This window comes from Plasmopara halstedii, assembly GCF_900000015.1.
Source record: "Plasmopara halstedii genome assembly, contig: Scaffold_816, whole genome shotgun sequence".
NCBI classification, from domain to species: domain Eukaryota; phylum Oomycota; class Peronosporomycetes; order Peronosporales; family Peronosporaceae; genus Plasmopara; species Plasmopara halstedii.
This window is the reverse complement of record NW_020187732.1, coordinates 2,347,777-2,364,041: the sequence shown is the minus strand read 5'-3', so window position 1 is coordinate 2,364,041 and position 16,265 is coordinate 2,347,777. Positions and strand designations below refer to the sequence as shown.

Genomic DNA, 16,265 nt, shown 5'->3' with positions numbered 1-16,265 from the left:
AGTTTCGGAATATCGCAGATATCCTTTGCATCTTGGATCGCATCAGCAGCCATCGCGACAGACATACCGCGACCGACAAACCGGGTTACCAACAGAAATTGTCTCCCCTGTTTGATTTCGATAAGATAATTACCATCATTCTTCAACTTAAACAGCGACAGTGCATTGCACCGCGTTTGCCCTGCCAATTCGTCTTCATGCCAAAGCATATCCCCGATAACCACGTTAACAATCGAATTTCTGACGACGAAAGTCATTGCCTCAGACCTGTTATCAAGGAAATGGCAAATGGTTTCCGCGTGCTTCACTGAAACTTCGAAGTACTTGGATTTCTCTTCAGGTGACAGATTTTGATACTCCTCCCATCTACTCTTATGATTCAGACGATGGTGCTGCGTATAATTGTCAGTTCTGAAAGGCGGGTCATAAAATGACCACGATGTTGACGATTTCCTGGCAGCATCTTCACGACCAAAGCATATACAGAACTGGCAGCGAACGGCGACGACCTGAGACGACTGCGGGTCACGAGCGGTGATCGAGAGACCGTATTGCAATATATGTTTCGTCTGAAACGGAGTCTTCCGGGCACCAGCTTTACAAGGGCGCTTTTCTGCGGGCTCAGACATTTTGATGTATGCACAGAAATACAGCAGATCAGCACGGAAATGACTACCCAGTATGGCGAAACTGCGTGACGGAGATAAGATTAATTGATTTTTTCTTTTTGAAAAACGGAACATTTTAAAAAGCAAATACGGAATATACGGATTCTATTTATAGATTGCCGTATCTAGAGAGTCCTGACTATATGGGATTTAGGAGGACACTTCAATCCTTTCATCGCTACGACCGTGTGCGGTCCGATGTGACGGAATCGCAGTTAGTTTAGGCCGCAGACACCAGATGTATAGATAGATCTATTGCATCGAAAACATTTTTTGCCACACATCATATTCGCGTGTGTTTCGTCGACCTCTGGGTCGGTGCGTTGCTTTTGTTTAACTTGTCTCTCAGCCATATTGTTGCACAATCAACCTAGGACAATTATTCTCATTACAATAAATCTCCGATCAGAAAGTGTAGCTGGGCTGATGCAGCAAGTCAAATTTGTTCGACAGCTCCTCCCAATTAGACTGGATTCACTTCGCAGAGATATTAAATTACCCGATATCTGTGCTACTATTCAACAGGGCTGCATCAATAAACATGATCCACACAGTGTATCATCCACGCTTGGGGACACACAGCCGAGGTATGATCCGCACGAGAGTTTGATTCACATGAACTATGCATTGAACGTAACAAATCGACGTCTGCGTGCAGTGTGGAGTCATCAAAGCTTGTCGGCAATCTCGAAGATGAATTCAAATTATTTTGCTGAGGTCACAAAGCGGATGCAAACAGAGATGTGTTCTTAATGTATTTATGGATTCGTATTGCAATCTTACTCTGATAATCCTATAAGCGTGGGGGTTAATTGTTGAATACGAAGTAGACTCTGAATCGAAGCTATCTTCAACTCTTAAACAATAATCTGATTTTCACCGGTTGAAGGGTCTAAAGCTAACATATCGAATTGTAAAACGCTCGCTAGGCAGCCTACATTCTTGTATAACCATATGATGTAAATGAGCTTTGTCGAGCTCAAACCCTGGAAGGAGCAAGTGACATCCGTTACCCGGAGGTTTTGCTTGGTTGAAAGGCAGGTTTTAGTTTCATGTAGAGAAGCTCGCAGCTTGGTAAGGTCGCAAAGATCACAGGAAGCATTAGAAAAAATAGATTGGCTATTCTTCACCGTACAGAGCCTGATATTCACCCCAGCAAGATTGCTCTGGCGTTGGTGATGCATTTGAAATCGCGCATCACCTACCCTCGCTCCCGAAAAAGCGGCAGGCTCGTATATAGCAGCGCGCTTCCGGCTACCGAGTGGAGCCCAGCCTTGTTTCGAAAAAGAAGATTGTTCTCTAAGTATATGTTACTAGTAACCAGCGTGTCTAGCTAGCACAGATGGATCTTTGACTTCTAGAGTCCGCGTCAATAAGCGCACAAGTGATAATTACATTGGCTGTCACAACGGTGTCGAACAGAGAGTCCGTCAAGCACTTAATATTCGTATCTCAAATAAACAAATCGGTAGATTGATTGAATTCTAATACTGACATACAATGATATTTCATATGTTTGTCATATTATCGATAATAATATGACCCTATATGACGCATCGCGCTAAAAAGGAGAATGTGGTAGCCGTCGACGTGTCTCCTTCTCAATGTGCGATTGCTCCCAATTAGACTACACAGTCAGCATGTGATTCTACGATTTATGGAGTATCCCTAGGTCCGAGGGACAACATTTTAATGTACCATGAAAGAAAATGCACTCCGTTCTATATTCCCACTAAAACAAGGACTCCAATGAGATAAGACAATATTTTCATACTGACCGGGGTAGAACAGTGTGTACCATAATAGTGTTCGTTCCGCGTCGCGAATAACTTGGTCGAATAATGCACTAGGCAGCATGTAAGACAATTTTTTAAAAGCTGCCAGGAATGTCGTGGGATACGTGACACACAGAACATATTCGCTATTTAATTGTACATTTTCTGGCGCTAAAACAGGCTATAAACTTTTTATAAACTGTTTACAATGGTCCACGCTACATTTTGCATATCAACATCTGTGACATCTGATCAATGAACCGTATCGCGACGTGTGAGCTTGGTATCATACTACGGCTCCGAGCCCGGTACCTTTTACAGTTTTCCAAGTCCAGAGTCTCATACTGGAAGCGACTTAATACTCCATCAGACCCTCCCCTATCAAGCCGAAAAAATTTTGCTGGTGTCATTTACCGCTCCCATTAAGGTCCCTCATCGTAAGTTGTGCGATCGACAGATGAAATCTATATGCTTGATTCATGATTAAAGTTGCTTGTTGGTGCCTGCGCCGTTGTTATGACAGCCTTATCTGGCAAGATAGGCGAGATATCTCTCTGGAGAGAAGTCGGAGGAATTTGTCGACATCCGCCTCCCATTTTTTGCATCTCCTCTCTATACGGCTTGTAAAGGCTTGACTAGAACGTCACTTCATTGTTGACTTTGCTTAAATACAAAATACTTTGTCGGTGACGAGAAGGTCCTCGCCCTTGCCTTTGATTTGTGCTGGATTAGCCATGATCATGTCCTATGATCTCGCCGGTACATTTTCGTTGGGTATGTAACTGTGGCTTATGCACGCATTATATCTTTTTCAGAATTAAAGCATCTCTAAGAAATACTATGGTCATTCACCATGATAAAGTATCATGATAAGTGTTAGTACAGACATGAATAGTAGTACTTCGAAAGGGAGAGGACTGTGAAACACATGGGTTGCTACCCCCACGCTATGCATTGTATTAGGGGCGCTTTGCGTACCCGACCTTCGTGCACCATTTTTCGCGGACTGAAAGAGCAAACAGTTGCACTATGTGAGGTGCGTGACAAACATTTTGCATTTGATTGCACTCGTCGCTAACTTGACAACTAGAAACAAATTCGATTGTTTTTTTGCCGTGAGGGTGAACATGATCTGTCTACGCATAGTACTCTGGTACAATAAGATATGCTTAGCGAGCTTTTTTGTCGTTGGTCCTGGGGGTTGGCGGATCAGGGTCCAAAATTATTTGCTCCGTTCATCAGCGACAACAATACACTGGTGTACCTCCTTGGACAATCTAACCTAATCTCATTGGAAGCACGACTATTCTTACCGAAATCTATCCAGCAAAATTATTCGTGGAGCACTAACGCCTTTAGGTCCAAGGTTGGGGATTATTTATTTTACAAACAATGATCATGGAATAAAATCTTCGGAGATGTCTAGAGAAGAGAAGAGAAGAGAAGAGAAGAGAAGAGAAGAGAAGAGAAGAGAAGAGAAGAGAAGATACAGAGAAGCGAGCTATCTCGCACAAACGATCCTTAGACTAGCCAATCGCGCTCGAATCGGCACTAACGCGTAGTACATTTGTGCAGGGTAAATTTTTGTGAGGAAAGCGGCTCACACATTGACCTTTCCCATCAAATCATCCTCTTTGTAAGAACCGTTTGTGTCATAAATGTCTGGAAACAACGTATCGTTCGCATGGTATAGTGAAGGCGTGTGAGGTGAAGGCGCTGTTTGCTCACCAGAGATGATAGAATACAGCCAGGCTGAGGAGAAGATATTTATTCCTTAGCTACTGGGCAAATGCCGTGGCACACACTAATACCGATTTTTGGGACATCAAGCCTTGACGTCTTCCAATATACCATAGGTTTCAAAATCGCAAGGCAGCCACCCGAAATAGGACTGATTTTTTTGTTCCTCGTGGAGGGAGAGATCAATTGATCTAAACCTTCAAAAGAGCGTCCCTGTTTAAGAAAGCTGGAATTCACAGTCCGATGTTATCTGCTGGTTACACACGGATTAAGCTTTCAAAAATCGTGATTGTATAATATTTATGTTGCGGGATTACGTACGACGTGCGACTATCGGAATAGTAGACAGTACGCAGAACTAATCCTGTCACGGGGACACTTGCCGAATGGGTTGAAAGATACCTTCAGCTTCTAGATACATTTCGAGAATTTTGACAGCGTAGAGCGTTAAATTGGTTCTATCAATTAATATGAAATACGAAATCACGCCTGGCTGAAACGTCATAGCTTTGGAGGGACATGAACCCATCGCTGCCAGAAAAATATAAATATTTTGGCGAGGGTAGAAAGGTATTACAGCTTTGGTACAGGACAATATATTGTTCGAATAGTAAGCAACGATGTTTGATCAGAGCCTTGGCAATAGATCGGTATCAAAAGCGGCTGTGAGCCACTTTTCAATGAGACGGATCGAGAGAGCATACTTCGCGGTCTTTGAAGTCAACCCTTGTTAAGACAGGTACCTAAAGCTCTGAGCTAGGGCCCCCAGAAGTATTTTTAGCGGGATTATAATAAAGCCGTTGTAAATTGTGCTTAGATATTGCTGAGACGACTATGTACCACGGTGTTTGAAGCAAACAAAATAATTGTAAGTCTTGAGATTCCAACCAAACGTTCACCTCATTGAGAATTGTCATCCTTATCGTGGTGCTACAGCAGTGCCGAGCCAACAACATCGTGGGCGTTTTACCTACGGATTGGGGAGTACGTCGAGAAAGAGAACTGGGCGCTGGTTATTAATTTTGCGACACACGTCGTATCAAGGAATCCGTGTCATGCTATAGACTTTTCTATTGTGCAAAGCACGAAGTAGATACAGCACAAAAGATAAAATTTACATCGACTTTTTGCGGTAAAAAGATCAGCGGCAAGTGGCGAATTGTGCATCCTTACAGAAAGCTTGATGTAGTCATCATTTTGGCGCAAGCGTCGATCCTTAACCAGAGATGTCACGGTGCCGCATGGTCGGCTGCATCTTGAGAAGATCTCTATAGATATGACAAGCCCTCGTGCAATTCAGCAAATACCACATCGGTGCGGCGGATATTTTGACAGGATGCCGTCGATTCCCCCATAGATCTATATTTTTTCGATTTATTTTATTCGTCCATTCGTTTGGCGTACCAAGGTCGGGTGGGAATTCATATCCAACGTTTATGCGTCGTGTTCACGTGTATGCGCTGGAATACCGGCACTCCAACACAGATCAGTGTGCCTATGGCGCTGATTACATCGTAGCTGCAAGTTTCTGCATTCTAAAGCATCGTATGCGAGAATCAAATCCATAATAGACTGTACAGCAGCCAACCCAGACTAATTTATGACAGTGGCTTGGCTGTGCCAATTTCTTGCCTAAGTTGGATGCGAAAATACACCAAAATAGTATGGCCATAACAATCGCTTATTAAACGCCAAATTGTGTTTGTCCGCGGCAAAAGTGACAGCTTTTAAGGACCTTAGAAGTCTTCTGATTATGGCCCTGTCGAGTTCGAATCAACCACTCCAAGTCGCATGTGACAATTAGGCCTTTGCTACAGGAGGTGCGTTATCTGAAGCAAATGTCAACTACCAATCTTCATACGTGATAATGAGCACATTATCACGTATGAAGATTGGTAGATTGAAGCGAAAGAAGGAAGTAGACAGTAGATGACGAGGAGCTTTCTGCAATGAAAATGTCCAGGTCGAGAAAAGGGTACGCCTACTTGATGCTTGGGTCCTGATTGGATATGATTATCACGGGCCGTTCCCAGATAGATTGTCTAGCTGAATGCGCTAATCGCGTGATGGGGGGTGTCTTCCAAAACATTTGTGTAGGGCAACCGCGATGCTGAAATGATACGTTTCCACTCAATGAGCTTGCGTCAAACAACAGAAACGCCTTTTTAGTATACTCGTTCCTGATACCGCCGCAAAGTGGCAACATTCTAAATGGAGTAGTAGTTGTAGATAAGGATCGACTCGCTTCCCGGCGACACTTTATTGCGAGATTGCGAATTTTCGGTCCTCGAAAGCTACATGCAGATATTAGAGGCAGACAAAACACATCTGAATACGTAGCGGGTATAAAGGTTCAGCTGAATGCAGCTATTCTACCTACTACGCAGTTTTTGCAGTCTACAAGATAAAGTTGTACCTCTACTAAATTGAGCCCTTTTCCTGGGTCGTAGCTAGAACAATATTGAGTTCGACTCAAACGCTAATTGAAGAAAATTCATTCCTTCTTTTAAGTACGATTTCTAGAGTCGTGCAACGTCCCCTTGCGCTTTTTCAAGACGAATCAACCTATCAACCGACTTTAGCTCAGCTACAATCTACCCTAGGAGGCTATTCAATTTGTGCCGCTTGAGTTGCCTCAGATCAATCCATCAAATTGCCAGGACCCGCGAGTGCATCCAAAAAGAGAGTCGATGTATCGACACAGCATATTCGTCTCAAGTACAACGCTAACAGGATACCTTGACTACGCGGAAATATTTAGTTCTTGTCCCTCCCGGATGAATAATCGTAAAGTAACGCAGTCTCTTTTAGATAGGTGTTCATGCAACCGATTATATTACTGGTCGACTAAGTGGACATTGTATCCCTGGCATAAGGTGCCTGTGTGCTTTTGAATCGAGGTATTGCTAAAAAGCAGGTCATCTTTGTTCTTGTTGCGGGCAAAAAAATGGATATATATGACTGCAGGAAAAAGTAAAGGCTCTATTAAGTGCACTTTGCTCGAACGTCACAATGCGTCCTGGTCGTAATGTGGCTGACAGAACTGCAGAAGCAGCTGCATTCGTGAGTCTTTTAAAAACAGTCAGTTCGTAGAAAAAAGTATACAAACGACAAAAAGTTTTACTATCAAATATTTCTGTAGGATGACCTACACCGTGCGTTAAGCAATACGTACCCACCATCTCACTTCGAGAAAGCGTGCAAGTTGAAACAAGTTTATATTGGTTGTTGGCGGAGACTTTGAAAGTCTACCCGAGTAGGATTTTCAAATTGTGATATAACGCATTCCATTTGGAAAATACTCTCAGCACCTACTTCGTGGCACGATCGATTGGAACATTATAGTTTCATGTGTTCCCACATTCGAAAGGCTGAGCTTATATGTTGTAGACTTGATCATCGGACAATGAAACTGCCAAGTAGTGCCGGCTACGGTCGGCAAAATGCTGCAGGATCGAGTCAGCTTGAATAAATTTCAAGACGTAGTATTCAGATGAAACTCAAAAAAATTGACAATGAGAGTTTTTGATGAGTAAAGCTGGTTTAAAGCTTATTGTAGACATTCTGACACCGTAGTTTAATTTTGTTCCGCCCTTGAATATAAGGATGGGTACAAGAAGTGCTATGTGAAATGGATAGAGTGATGCGCTGTGGATCTCATGACCAGTAAAAGCCAAGCTGAAGTAGTTGTGGGGACATTTGCGTAGTCTTTGACGATCGAATAAACTCACACTCGCTTTTGCAGTAAATATGATGGGACTGAGAAATATTCAACTCGCTTGTAACGACGAAATCTTCAACCTTGCAGAGGTTCTCAAGATGATCAGGGTAATATGAAAGCAATTGATAGGAGCAGTGCATTACAAAGGTACCAGACTATGTCGATAAGCTGCATCGCTCTCTTGATAAAGAAGCTTTGAGGTACCATATCTCAGTTAAGTTGTCAGACGGCGACTCATTCTGCGAAACTCTAGTAAAGCACTATTCGTGGCCGACATATCTGCATCGAGAACGTTTTTGATAATCACAATACACAATTCATCTCGATCAAACGTCCACCGATAATGGACTAGTCGTTCTCGCCAAACTTGAATACTCGACGACTTTGGGTCCCATATCAGTCGTTTTTTAATTAGTGTAAGAACAAACACTCGACACCCACAGGTTAAGGTTTCTTGACAAATTATTTTTTTTACAGCGAACGCTGCTAATCTGTGTTGGCGATTATCCGATCATCACAGTAGATTTTTGACGCAACTAGATGCAAAGAACTTAGCGAGACTTGAGTGAGAACGCCGCGGGTTCGTTTTGCGCTTGTCAAACCATAATCTTGACTCTGTCGAACCAGACTGGAGCAAGCAGTACAATTTCTATTTTACCCGTGTCGTTGAGAAACTCCAGACGACCCGCCCAACACTGCGACTTGAAACTACGACTATTGGAAGTTTGAGCTGTACACGTATAACACTTAGTGTGATGCCGAGCCGAGTTTGTGGATCGACTGGTATGATAATCACGACGTTTTTCTCAATCGGCTATCCAGAATATGATACGTACAGTGGTACGTACGGCAAATTTACGACTACTACCATAAAAACGATGGTGCAGCGATGGATTTGACGGCAGCAATGACGATGGATATGATGATGAGAATATTGACAGATTAGAACGCAGAGTAAAATCTAAATTTGATTGTTCGGTGATCTATCTGTCTGCAATTTTTGCATTCCAACGAGTACGTTTCTAGTTATTCTCAATCAATTAATTTTTCTGTCGTCCTTGTGCTCGTTCCTTTGCAATATTGTCGAGAAAAGGCGTTGTGCGTAGGTGATAACGCTAATTGCCGACTTTGCGGAACACTTTGATAAATCACAATCAATGACACGTTGGTTACTCAAAATTATCAGTTTTGGCAGCAATCTCAAGGGCAATCTTTGCAGTTCGATAGTTCTATCGTAAATGTAGGAATTTTATCTTACAATCACGAGGAAGAGTAATATTACAATTATCCGAGAACTCAGTTTTAGCGATATTTCTAACATCATGCTTTTGCTGGATGGCTTTCTCTTGTTGAGCATTTCGACTTGATAACAAACAGCCTTGTTATTCAGTCGAGTCTATGCATTCCCAACTCGTCGCACGACAATCGATCAAAACTGCTGATTAATTTTCGTTCTGCATGATATCTTTTGAACTGACACTGAGCCAAGGTTCGGGTGTGGTAGTGTTTGAAGTGACTTCTACCATAGATGGCACGATACTGAGCGATCCAAGCGACACAAGTGCAGCATTAATCACCACCGACATCTCTCCGAGATTCTTTGCCTTTATAGCCTCAAAAAGCAGATAGTTTTGATACGGATCCGTAGGTGCTTTGTAGACTTTTCCAGGAGGACAGTGTTCAGCAAATGAAACAAGGTCCCATGTTAAGTTCTTGCTATTCCAGCACGCTCGAGACTCTTTTTTAGCGGTCAAACTAGCCACCCATCGGCCATTACCATTTATAAACACATTTGCTCCATGCTCTGTTGTACTAGGCTCGTTCTCTGCCCATGACCAAACATGCGCTTCCATCTTGGCAACGTCCACATTATCAAGTGAAATGAGATTTATGTCCCATCTTAAGTATTTTGGAATGCTATCAGCATCCAAAAATACTGGAAAATTTCTCGTGAGAATTCCCGAGGCAGCCATCGAAATATACCGGAGCTGATCCGACCACGTTCGAATCCAGTTGTGTTTGCTGTAAATATCCATGCCATTAATTTGACGCTTTGCGTCGGGCATGGTATCAATAAAATCAACCGTCAGATCTTTGGCGGCACCACAGAGCTCATACATGTTATAGGCGACCCCTGTTCTCGTGTTCGTAAGTGCCAGTACTCGGTGCCCAGCCTTACGAAAGTGATCCATACTCTTACCTTCCCACTGATTGGTGGCCAAAGCATCGAGCTCTGTGAGTGGAACGATCAATTCGCCAAAAACTTCAGTAAGTATGGAATCAATGGCTCCGAATTTGTCCGATCGCTTTATGTCTGCGCCAGTGTCCAAATACACAATAACAAACTCGCTCGGATTCGCATCTAGCCACTCTCGGATCTCTTTGAGAGTATTAAAAGTCGACGGCTGTTCGGAAGCCCTGATTCCAGAAATTGACGGGAAACATCCCAGCAGCTCCGGGCCCCAATTATACGTGCCATAGTTGCCGATCGTTTTACTTAGCGTGCGAAAGATCCCTGCGACAGTTTCCGAGCCAAGAGATCCACAGTGTGCTGTTCGAAGTTGATTTAGAAAATAGTGAGTGTCAATTTCAAGAAATCGAATACCAACATTAAGCTGATCCGTCAAGCTTAACATCTGATTGTTTGTCTTAAGGTATGACCACCACTTGTCTGGGCTTAAGTTTCGATTAAAGAGCTGATCTCGATTCCCGAATCCATTAGCAAGAGTAATTGCACTATTGTGTGAAGCAGGTAGGTGGGTTAGGCAAAACGAACCACGAATTGCTAAGTTGCGTTGATACGCAAGAGTTGATTGTAGCCAGTCTGGCACGACTACCGAGCCTTTCTCGCACACTTGGCTGCACACGGTCTTAGCTGCATTGCATTTATCCACCATCTTGCAATTTGTATTGATTAGATCATTCTTGCCCGGATTTTTTGATCCAGGATCGCGATGTTTAGTCACATCGTTAGACATTCCTTTTGGATTCTTGCATCTATCTTCAAACTGACACGAAAACGTTCCGGCAATGGTGTTGACAAATTTGCCTTCCGGAAACTTAAGCGATACCATGCCACCGACAATATCCCACGTATTGCTACCAGTAATGTACTTGATAGCATCTTGAATGGTCTGAATAAATGGACGCATCTGATGAACGCAGCATCCATGGTTCATGATCGTCGTTTCTGCATTCGATGCCGTGTCTGTAAAAGGTTTCCCCGATAATCCTGAGCACTCTTGTCCTTTTCCAATAGTTATAAATGGGAACACGACGTGTTGGAAAAAGTCAAAGTTTTCTATTGTGTACTTCTGTGTCAACTGCCAAAACATCTCGAGTCCACAAGACGATTTTCCTCGCTTTGAACACAAGAAGCTATTAAAGCCATTAATGAGCTCATTCACGATAAAATAATCAATGTTCTTGTCGGCCGGAACAATTATGTTGAAGAGCTCAAGGACGTCACTAATTTGAGCACAACAAGCGCTATCCTTGATAAGCTCTGGAATAAGTCTTGGTAACACTTTTTCACCACAAGGTCCAAGCGCTCCACTGAAAGCGTCACACAGGTTGTCTACTCTATCGTCATTTTGATTTGCCATATACTTGTAAATAAGCGGAGAAATCTCATCCGGTTTGGCTGCGATGGAATTGAAAAGATTGAAAAGTCCTTTGAGATCGTTGTTCTTGACCAAATCGTAGATATCTAACACGCTGCAACTGCTAAAAAGAGTACTGGCCACTGCCTTTGCGATTGTTCCCAAATTATTCGCAACGCAAGTATTGAGGCCGAATGCAGTGGGCAATTTGTCCACAAGAAATCCAAATATCTTGTCGTTTGCTTTGCACTCCTGAGCCTGAACTTTGCCGAGATTCACTGTAGATGTGAGGCTTAGCACGCCAAAAAAGACGACGACGGCAAATTTATAGAAAATCATCTTGTCTCGCGTCGGAACAGCACGTTGCAATGTGTCAAAGAGCTCCCATTCGACATCATCTGTTTGCAACAGGGTACGTGTTTAAATACCGCAAACAACACATCTACTTGATGAAGTTACCTAACGGGAGCAGTTGTCGTGCTGTTATTTGGTTATGGTGATTCGTAGAGGTTGTGCGTTCATCTGTCGTGAAATTGTAATGGAAGCTTTTACAGGAAGTAAAGTTCGTAGTGATCGCATTTATTTGATACAAAGCGCAAGTGTAGAATCAAAGTCATAGATCTGTATCTGACGTTTATTATATCGATCCTTTATCACTGAACAGAAAAGCAGACGCACATATTGCTTGCTACCTAGAAGCTGGTGTGATGTGCTGGTTTTATTATAAACTCGTTTATTTGTCCTCTGTTATTTCTCAGCTCCTGAAATTCTAGAGAGTAGTCCAGATGTTGTTTATGGTATAATCTGACATTTATATGTGATTACATGCTGAGATCATAATAATCTCTCTTGCATGTCTGATGCTTCGTTTTGACCAAGCCACACCGCTTCGCCTAAATAAAGATTGAACAGCTGCCTTGTAGTTGATCCGCAAGCTCAGTTTCTTCGGATAGTCAACCAATGGACGGTCAAATGCTATCTGACGAGCCAGTATTGGAACGCTCTAACATTTTTACTAAAGCTTCAGCCTGATAAGTTTAACGATGCGTTGTTCAGCTTTGTTGACTTATGAAATTAACAATGTTAATTTGATTATTTCGCAACAAAGAGCAATTTAGTTCTTACGATTTGTTGACAGCTGGTAGAAATTGACAATAAAAAAAATAATTCATGTAAGTTGTCGTGAGTGATGGGAAATTGAAATGAGCTAAGAAAATAAAGCTGCACTTCGATAGTGAGTAATAGAAAATGTGTGGCGAACAATTAGAGTCGATCTGCGGTATTTACATCCTCTAGCAATGCTTTGTCAAATATAATATGATGTGTGTGATGAGAAAGATTACACAAACTCTAGTGTATTTATAGTCCCAATAATCGAAATAGCTATCAAAGGAGAGTGAGGATGTATCAGCATTTACTATGTGCCAATCTTTAGTCAAATAAAACATGTTTTGAAACGTTTACATTCCTTTCAAGTACTATGGTAAGCACACAAGATTAGAGTGATGATATTTTAATCGAAAAGGGACAAAGACGAGAAAAATCACTACGAAAGCGTGTTATAATAAATAACAGCGCGTCGCAGCAGCGATCTCCAAACTAAAAGGCTGAGCGTGAGTGCTAGCGTGCAATCCCCCAAAACAAACCCAAAAAGTAGATATCGCGAGTTCTGTTTTACCACGTGCAATGAAATCTCTTATTGTCCTGTCAAGGCTATAGAAAATTCCGGACTTTGTCCAAGGAATAAAATCTTATGACCAGACTTTTTAGGGAAGCGATAAAAGTAATGTCAAAGTTATCCGGAAAGGTGCGGCTAGCACCAAGATTTTCTGCGTACACCCAACCTAATCAGGAAGCGGTGAATGTCACATTACATGTGGGACAAAAATCCGATCCACAAGAGCTGGTTGGAAATCAGGAGGTGAAGGCTTTAGAGACGCCCACAGGCAATGGGTGTCATCTTAAGTGGGTATAAAGGGATCTCATTGCTGCTGAACAACGCGATTGTAGTCGCAGGTGTTAGTTCGGTCGGTACCCAATGATTTATCCCTGTATGTCATTTTTTATTGGGAGGTACAAAGAGTCGAGGTGTCATGCGCAGCCGTTTGACAGTCCCGTGAAGTGGAAATTTCAAGCCACAATCAGCCTAAGGCGGTCTAATAAGCTCTATTGCACCTCACGGGGGTCGATGACAATAGGGTAATAAAGAGAGCGAAGCATTTTGACAGAGACGGAATTTGAGCCCAGTTTTATTGGTCGCTATAATCAACGTAATGGTCAGTGTTTAGCTCGAAAATCCAGTGATCGATTGTAGGTTGTCCTTTCGCTATGTGTGAAGTGCTACTGTTTATAACAATAAGCAATCTGCGTGGCACTAGGTATACCGAGCAGTCTATGTATACCACGATCATTTCCTGAGGAAGTTCCATCATCTTCATAAATTCCGATGTGCCTCATTGATATTAACATTTATACAAAAGTGCAGTGTGATTTTTCTTCATACAATATTGTATTTTACACTTTGGCACACTTGTGTAAAATACAATATTGTATGAATTTTGTACGGCTTTTAAACCCAGTAGCTACTATATCCAAAACTCTTAATCCCGCCAAGTGTTTCACAAATACCGTCTCTTTATCAGTCCAGAGGCATTACTACACTGCATCTTGTGAGTGGCCAAACGTGAGATTCTTGCCGTAATTGTGGATATGGAACCGGCTGATAATATTAAGCACGATTTAAACTTGATAGAAATCGTACTTAATATTATCAGCTAGTGCCAGATCCAATTTATTATTTCAGTACAGGGCTAGCTTAAGCAATCCGATGGATTAATATACTATCCCATGAACATCCTTTAATAAAATCAGATCATCTCGTGATCATTAATCATGAGGTAGTTTAAACAACTCAATCGTGCATAAAGTGGTCCTATAACTATATGAGCTCTTCAAAGACTACGTGCACGGCGCTGCCAATTTCAGGGACTGTCGACATCGATCCGCGCGGTCAGGCGATCAAATGCTAGATTCAGACTTACCATCACGTTTCTAGTGAATTTTATGGCCTAAAGAGCTTATATACTTCAACGCTGACTTGTTACTCGCAGCACAGAATGGAAAGAAAATTAGGTATCAGAACTCTAACTAGCTCCCAGCCACTAACGCTTGCTCTTGAACACTACCGGTCCACCTACTAGCAGCAGCGATACCCCCAAACGCTAAGAGCCTCATGTGGTTGTCATCTTCCCGATTAAGGTCATAAATTTAACGATGACTTGTTACTAGCAGCGCAGAATGGAAAGTAAATTAGCTACCAAAATCCTAACCAGCTCCGAAAAATCGGCTTATATATTGTTTGCTGAAAAGGACAAAAATTCCGGGTTTTTATAAGCGCACTGTGATCAATATGTATTGTGTGGTCATACAGGAGGCAGCTAAAGGCCCGCATAACCTTTCAAAAGAAATGGTTGTCGATGGACGTATACTGCCGCGGACGGTGGTGATCTCGAGTTGCGCGCGAAAGGTGGGACAAAACGCTTGATCTGGAACACCTTGCCAGCCAGATCTACGTGAAGATCTCATTTTAACTAGCAAGCTGTCTTTGTGTAATGTACACAGCTCCGCAACGTGGCGCCACAATACCCCAGCATATTTGTGGGACCACTTTATACAGGATTGAGTCATTTATGGATTGCTTTAACTATCTCATAAATATTTTTCTTGATAGTGTAATGATACATTGTAAAAAACGTTGGAGATAAGACTTCAAACAAGAGACTATGATTTTGTTGCTCATCCTGCTATTCAAATATTCCTGAGTGAGCTTTCATATGTTCAGACCCCCAATGTGCTTCGCTACTATTCTAAAGTTTGGACTTTAATGAAGGATTTGAGCTATTCGGTGACTTTATATGCCTCGTGATGAAATATATGGCTACCGAGAATACGAAAGAAGTCAGGAATAGCTAACTAATGCTATTCTCAGCAAAAATATTTAATTTTTTTGTGTTCTATCACTTTCAAAGCTGTTGTACTTAAAGTACTAAATAACTAACAGATGTACTCTAATAGAATTTCAGAGGCAAAAGATATGCGTCAATGAGTAAACATTAGTTAAATATAAACGCATAACTTTACTTCTGTATAAGTGGGGTACTTGACATAAGCAGTGCTCGTAATTGCTTTATTCAAGCCACTTGATCAAATGAATCAGATCGTCAAAACGAGAGTGTTATGCTTATGCTTCATTCCACTATGTTTGTTTATGAGTCGAGCAAATGCTCACAAGTTGTTTAGAGTTTCGTATGATTTCGTGACCTAACTGGGTAAATATTAAGATTATAATTCATAGCTTACAGTATTATCGTTGAACCATGTGTAGCTTAGTAGTCTAATCTAAACTGTGTTAAGCAACGCTATAACAAACATACAATCTACTTTTGGTTATTATAGTGTGTCGCCGGCACCATTATTCTATTATTCCGGAGATTTGATAAAATGCAATATAATGTGGACTAATAGACTGACATACACAACCTGCTTTTGTCAGTATAACGGACCGAGAAGTGAGGCACTTAAAATTCAAAAGCAGCAATTGATTTGGGCAAAGCATAGAAAAAATAATAACTAAAAACTTAGTTTGGCAGTAATCCTCGCTTCTAATTTTTTTCATTCTAAAGACCTCAACGTTGGCGCGAAATTATAATGACGATTGCACCTAATTCGAGCATATTTGAGACAGCTTTATGTCGTTAGT

The 16,265-nt window shown here is 41.9% G+C and overlaps 4 protein-coding genes across 4 annotated transcripts; 2 read left to right on the top strand and 2 right to left on the bottom strand.

The window, feature by feature from the left end:
- Nucleotides 1-2,229: 2,229 nt before the first annotated feature.
- Nucleotides 2,230-2,525, bottom strand: PHALS_14430 (uncharacterized protein; the record flags this gene model as incomplete). Its single annotated transcript, XM_024730244.1, has 3 exons — nt 2,230-2,295; nt 2,367-2,400; nt 2,467-2,525. The coding sequence occupies 3 exons, from the start codon at nt 2,523-2,525 to the stop codon at nt 2,230-2,232; spliced, it is 159 nt and encodes a 52-aa protein (XP_024580541.1).
- Nucleotides 2,526-3,570: 1,045 nt separating this feature from the next.
- PHALS_14429 (uncharacterized protein) lies at nt 3,571-3,839 on the top strand (the record flags this gene model as incomplete). Its single annotated transcript, XM_024730243.1, has 2 exons — nt 3,571-3,588; nt 3,657-3,839. The coding sequence occupies 2 exons, from the start codon at nt 3,571-3,573 to the stop codon at nt 3,837-3,839; spliced, it is 201 nt and encodes a 66-aa protein (XP_024580540.1).
- Nucleotides 3,840-5,459: 1,620 nt separating this feature from the next.
- Nucleotides 5,460-5,751, top strand: PHALS_14428 (uncharacterized protein; the record flags this gene model as incomplete). The annotated part of the gene is made up of 2 exons (XM_024730242.1): nt 5,460-5,497; nt 5,541-5,751. The coding sequence occupies 2 exons, from the start codon at nt 5,460-5,462 to the stop codon at nt 5,749-5,751; spliced, it is 249 nt and encodes an 82-aa protein (XP_024580539.1).
- A 3,595-nt stretch (nt 5,752-9,346) lies between these two features.
- On the bottom strand, nt 9,347-11,845 carry PHALS_14427 (hypothetical protein F443_09701; the record flags this gene model as incomplete). The annotated part of the gene is made up of 2 exons (XM_024730241.1): nt 9,347-10,038; nt 10,105-11,845. 2 exons carry the CDS (start codon nt 11,843-11,845, stop codon nt 9,347-9,349), a joined length of 2,433 nt encoding a protein of 810 aa, XP_024580538.1.
- Between the last annotated feature and the right edge of the window lie 4,420 nt (nt 11,846-16,265).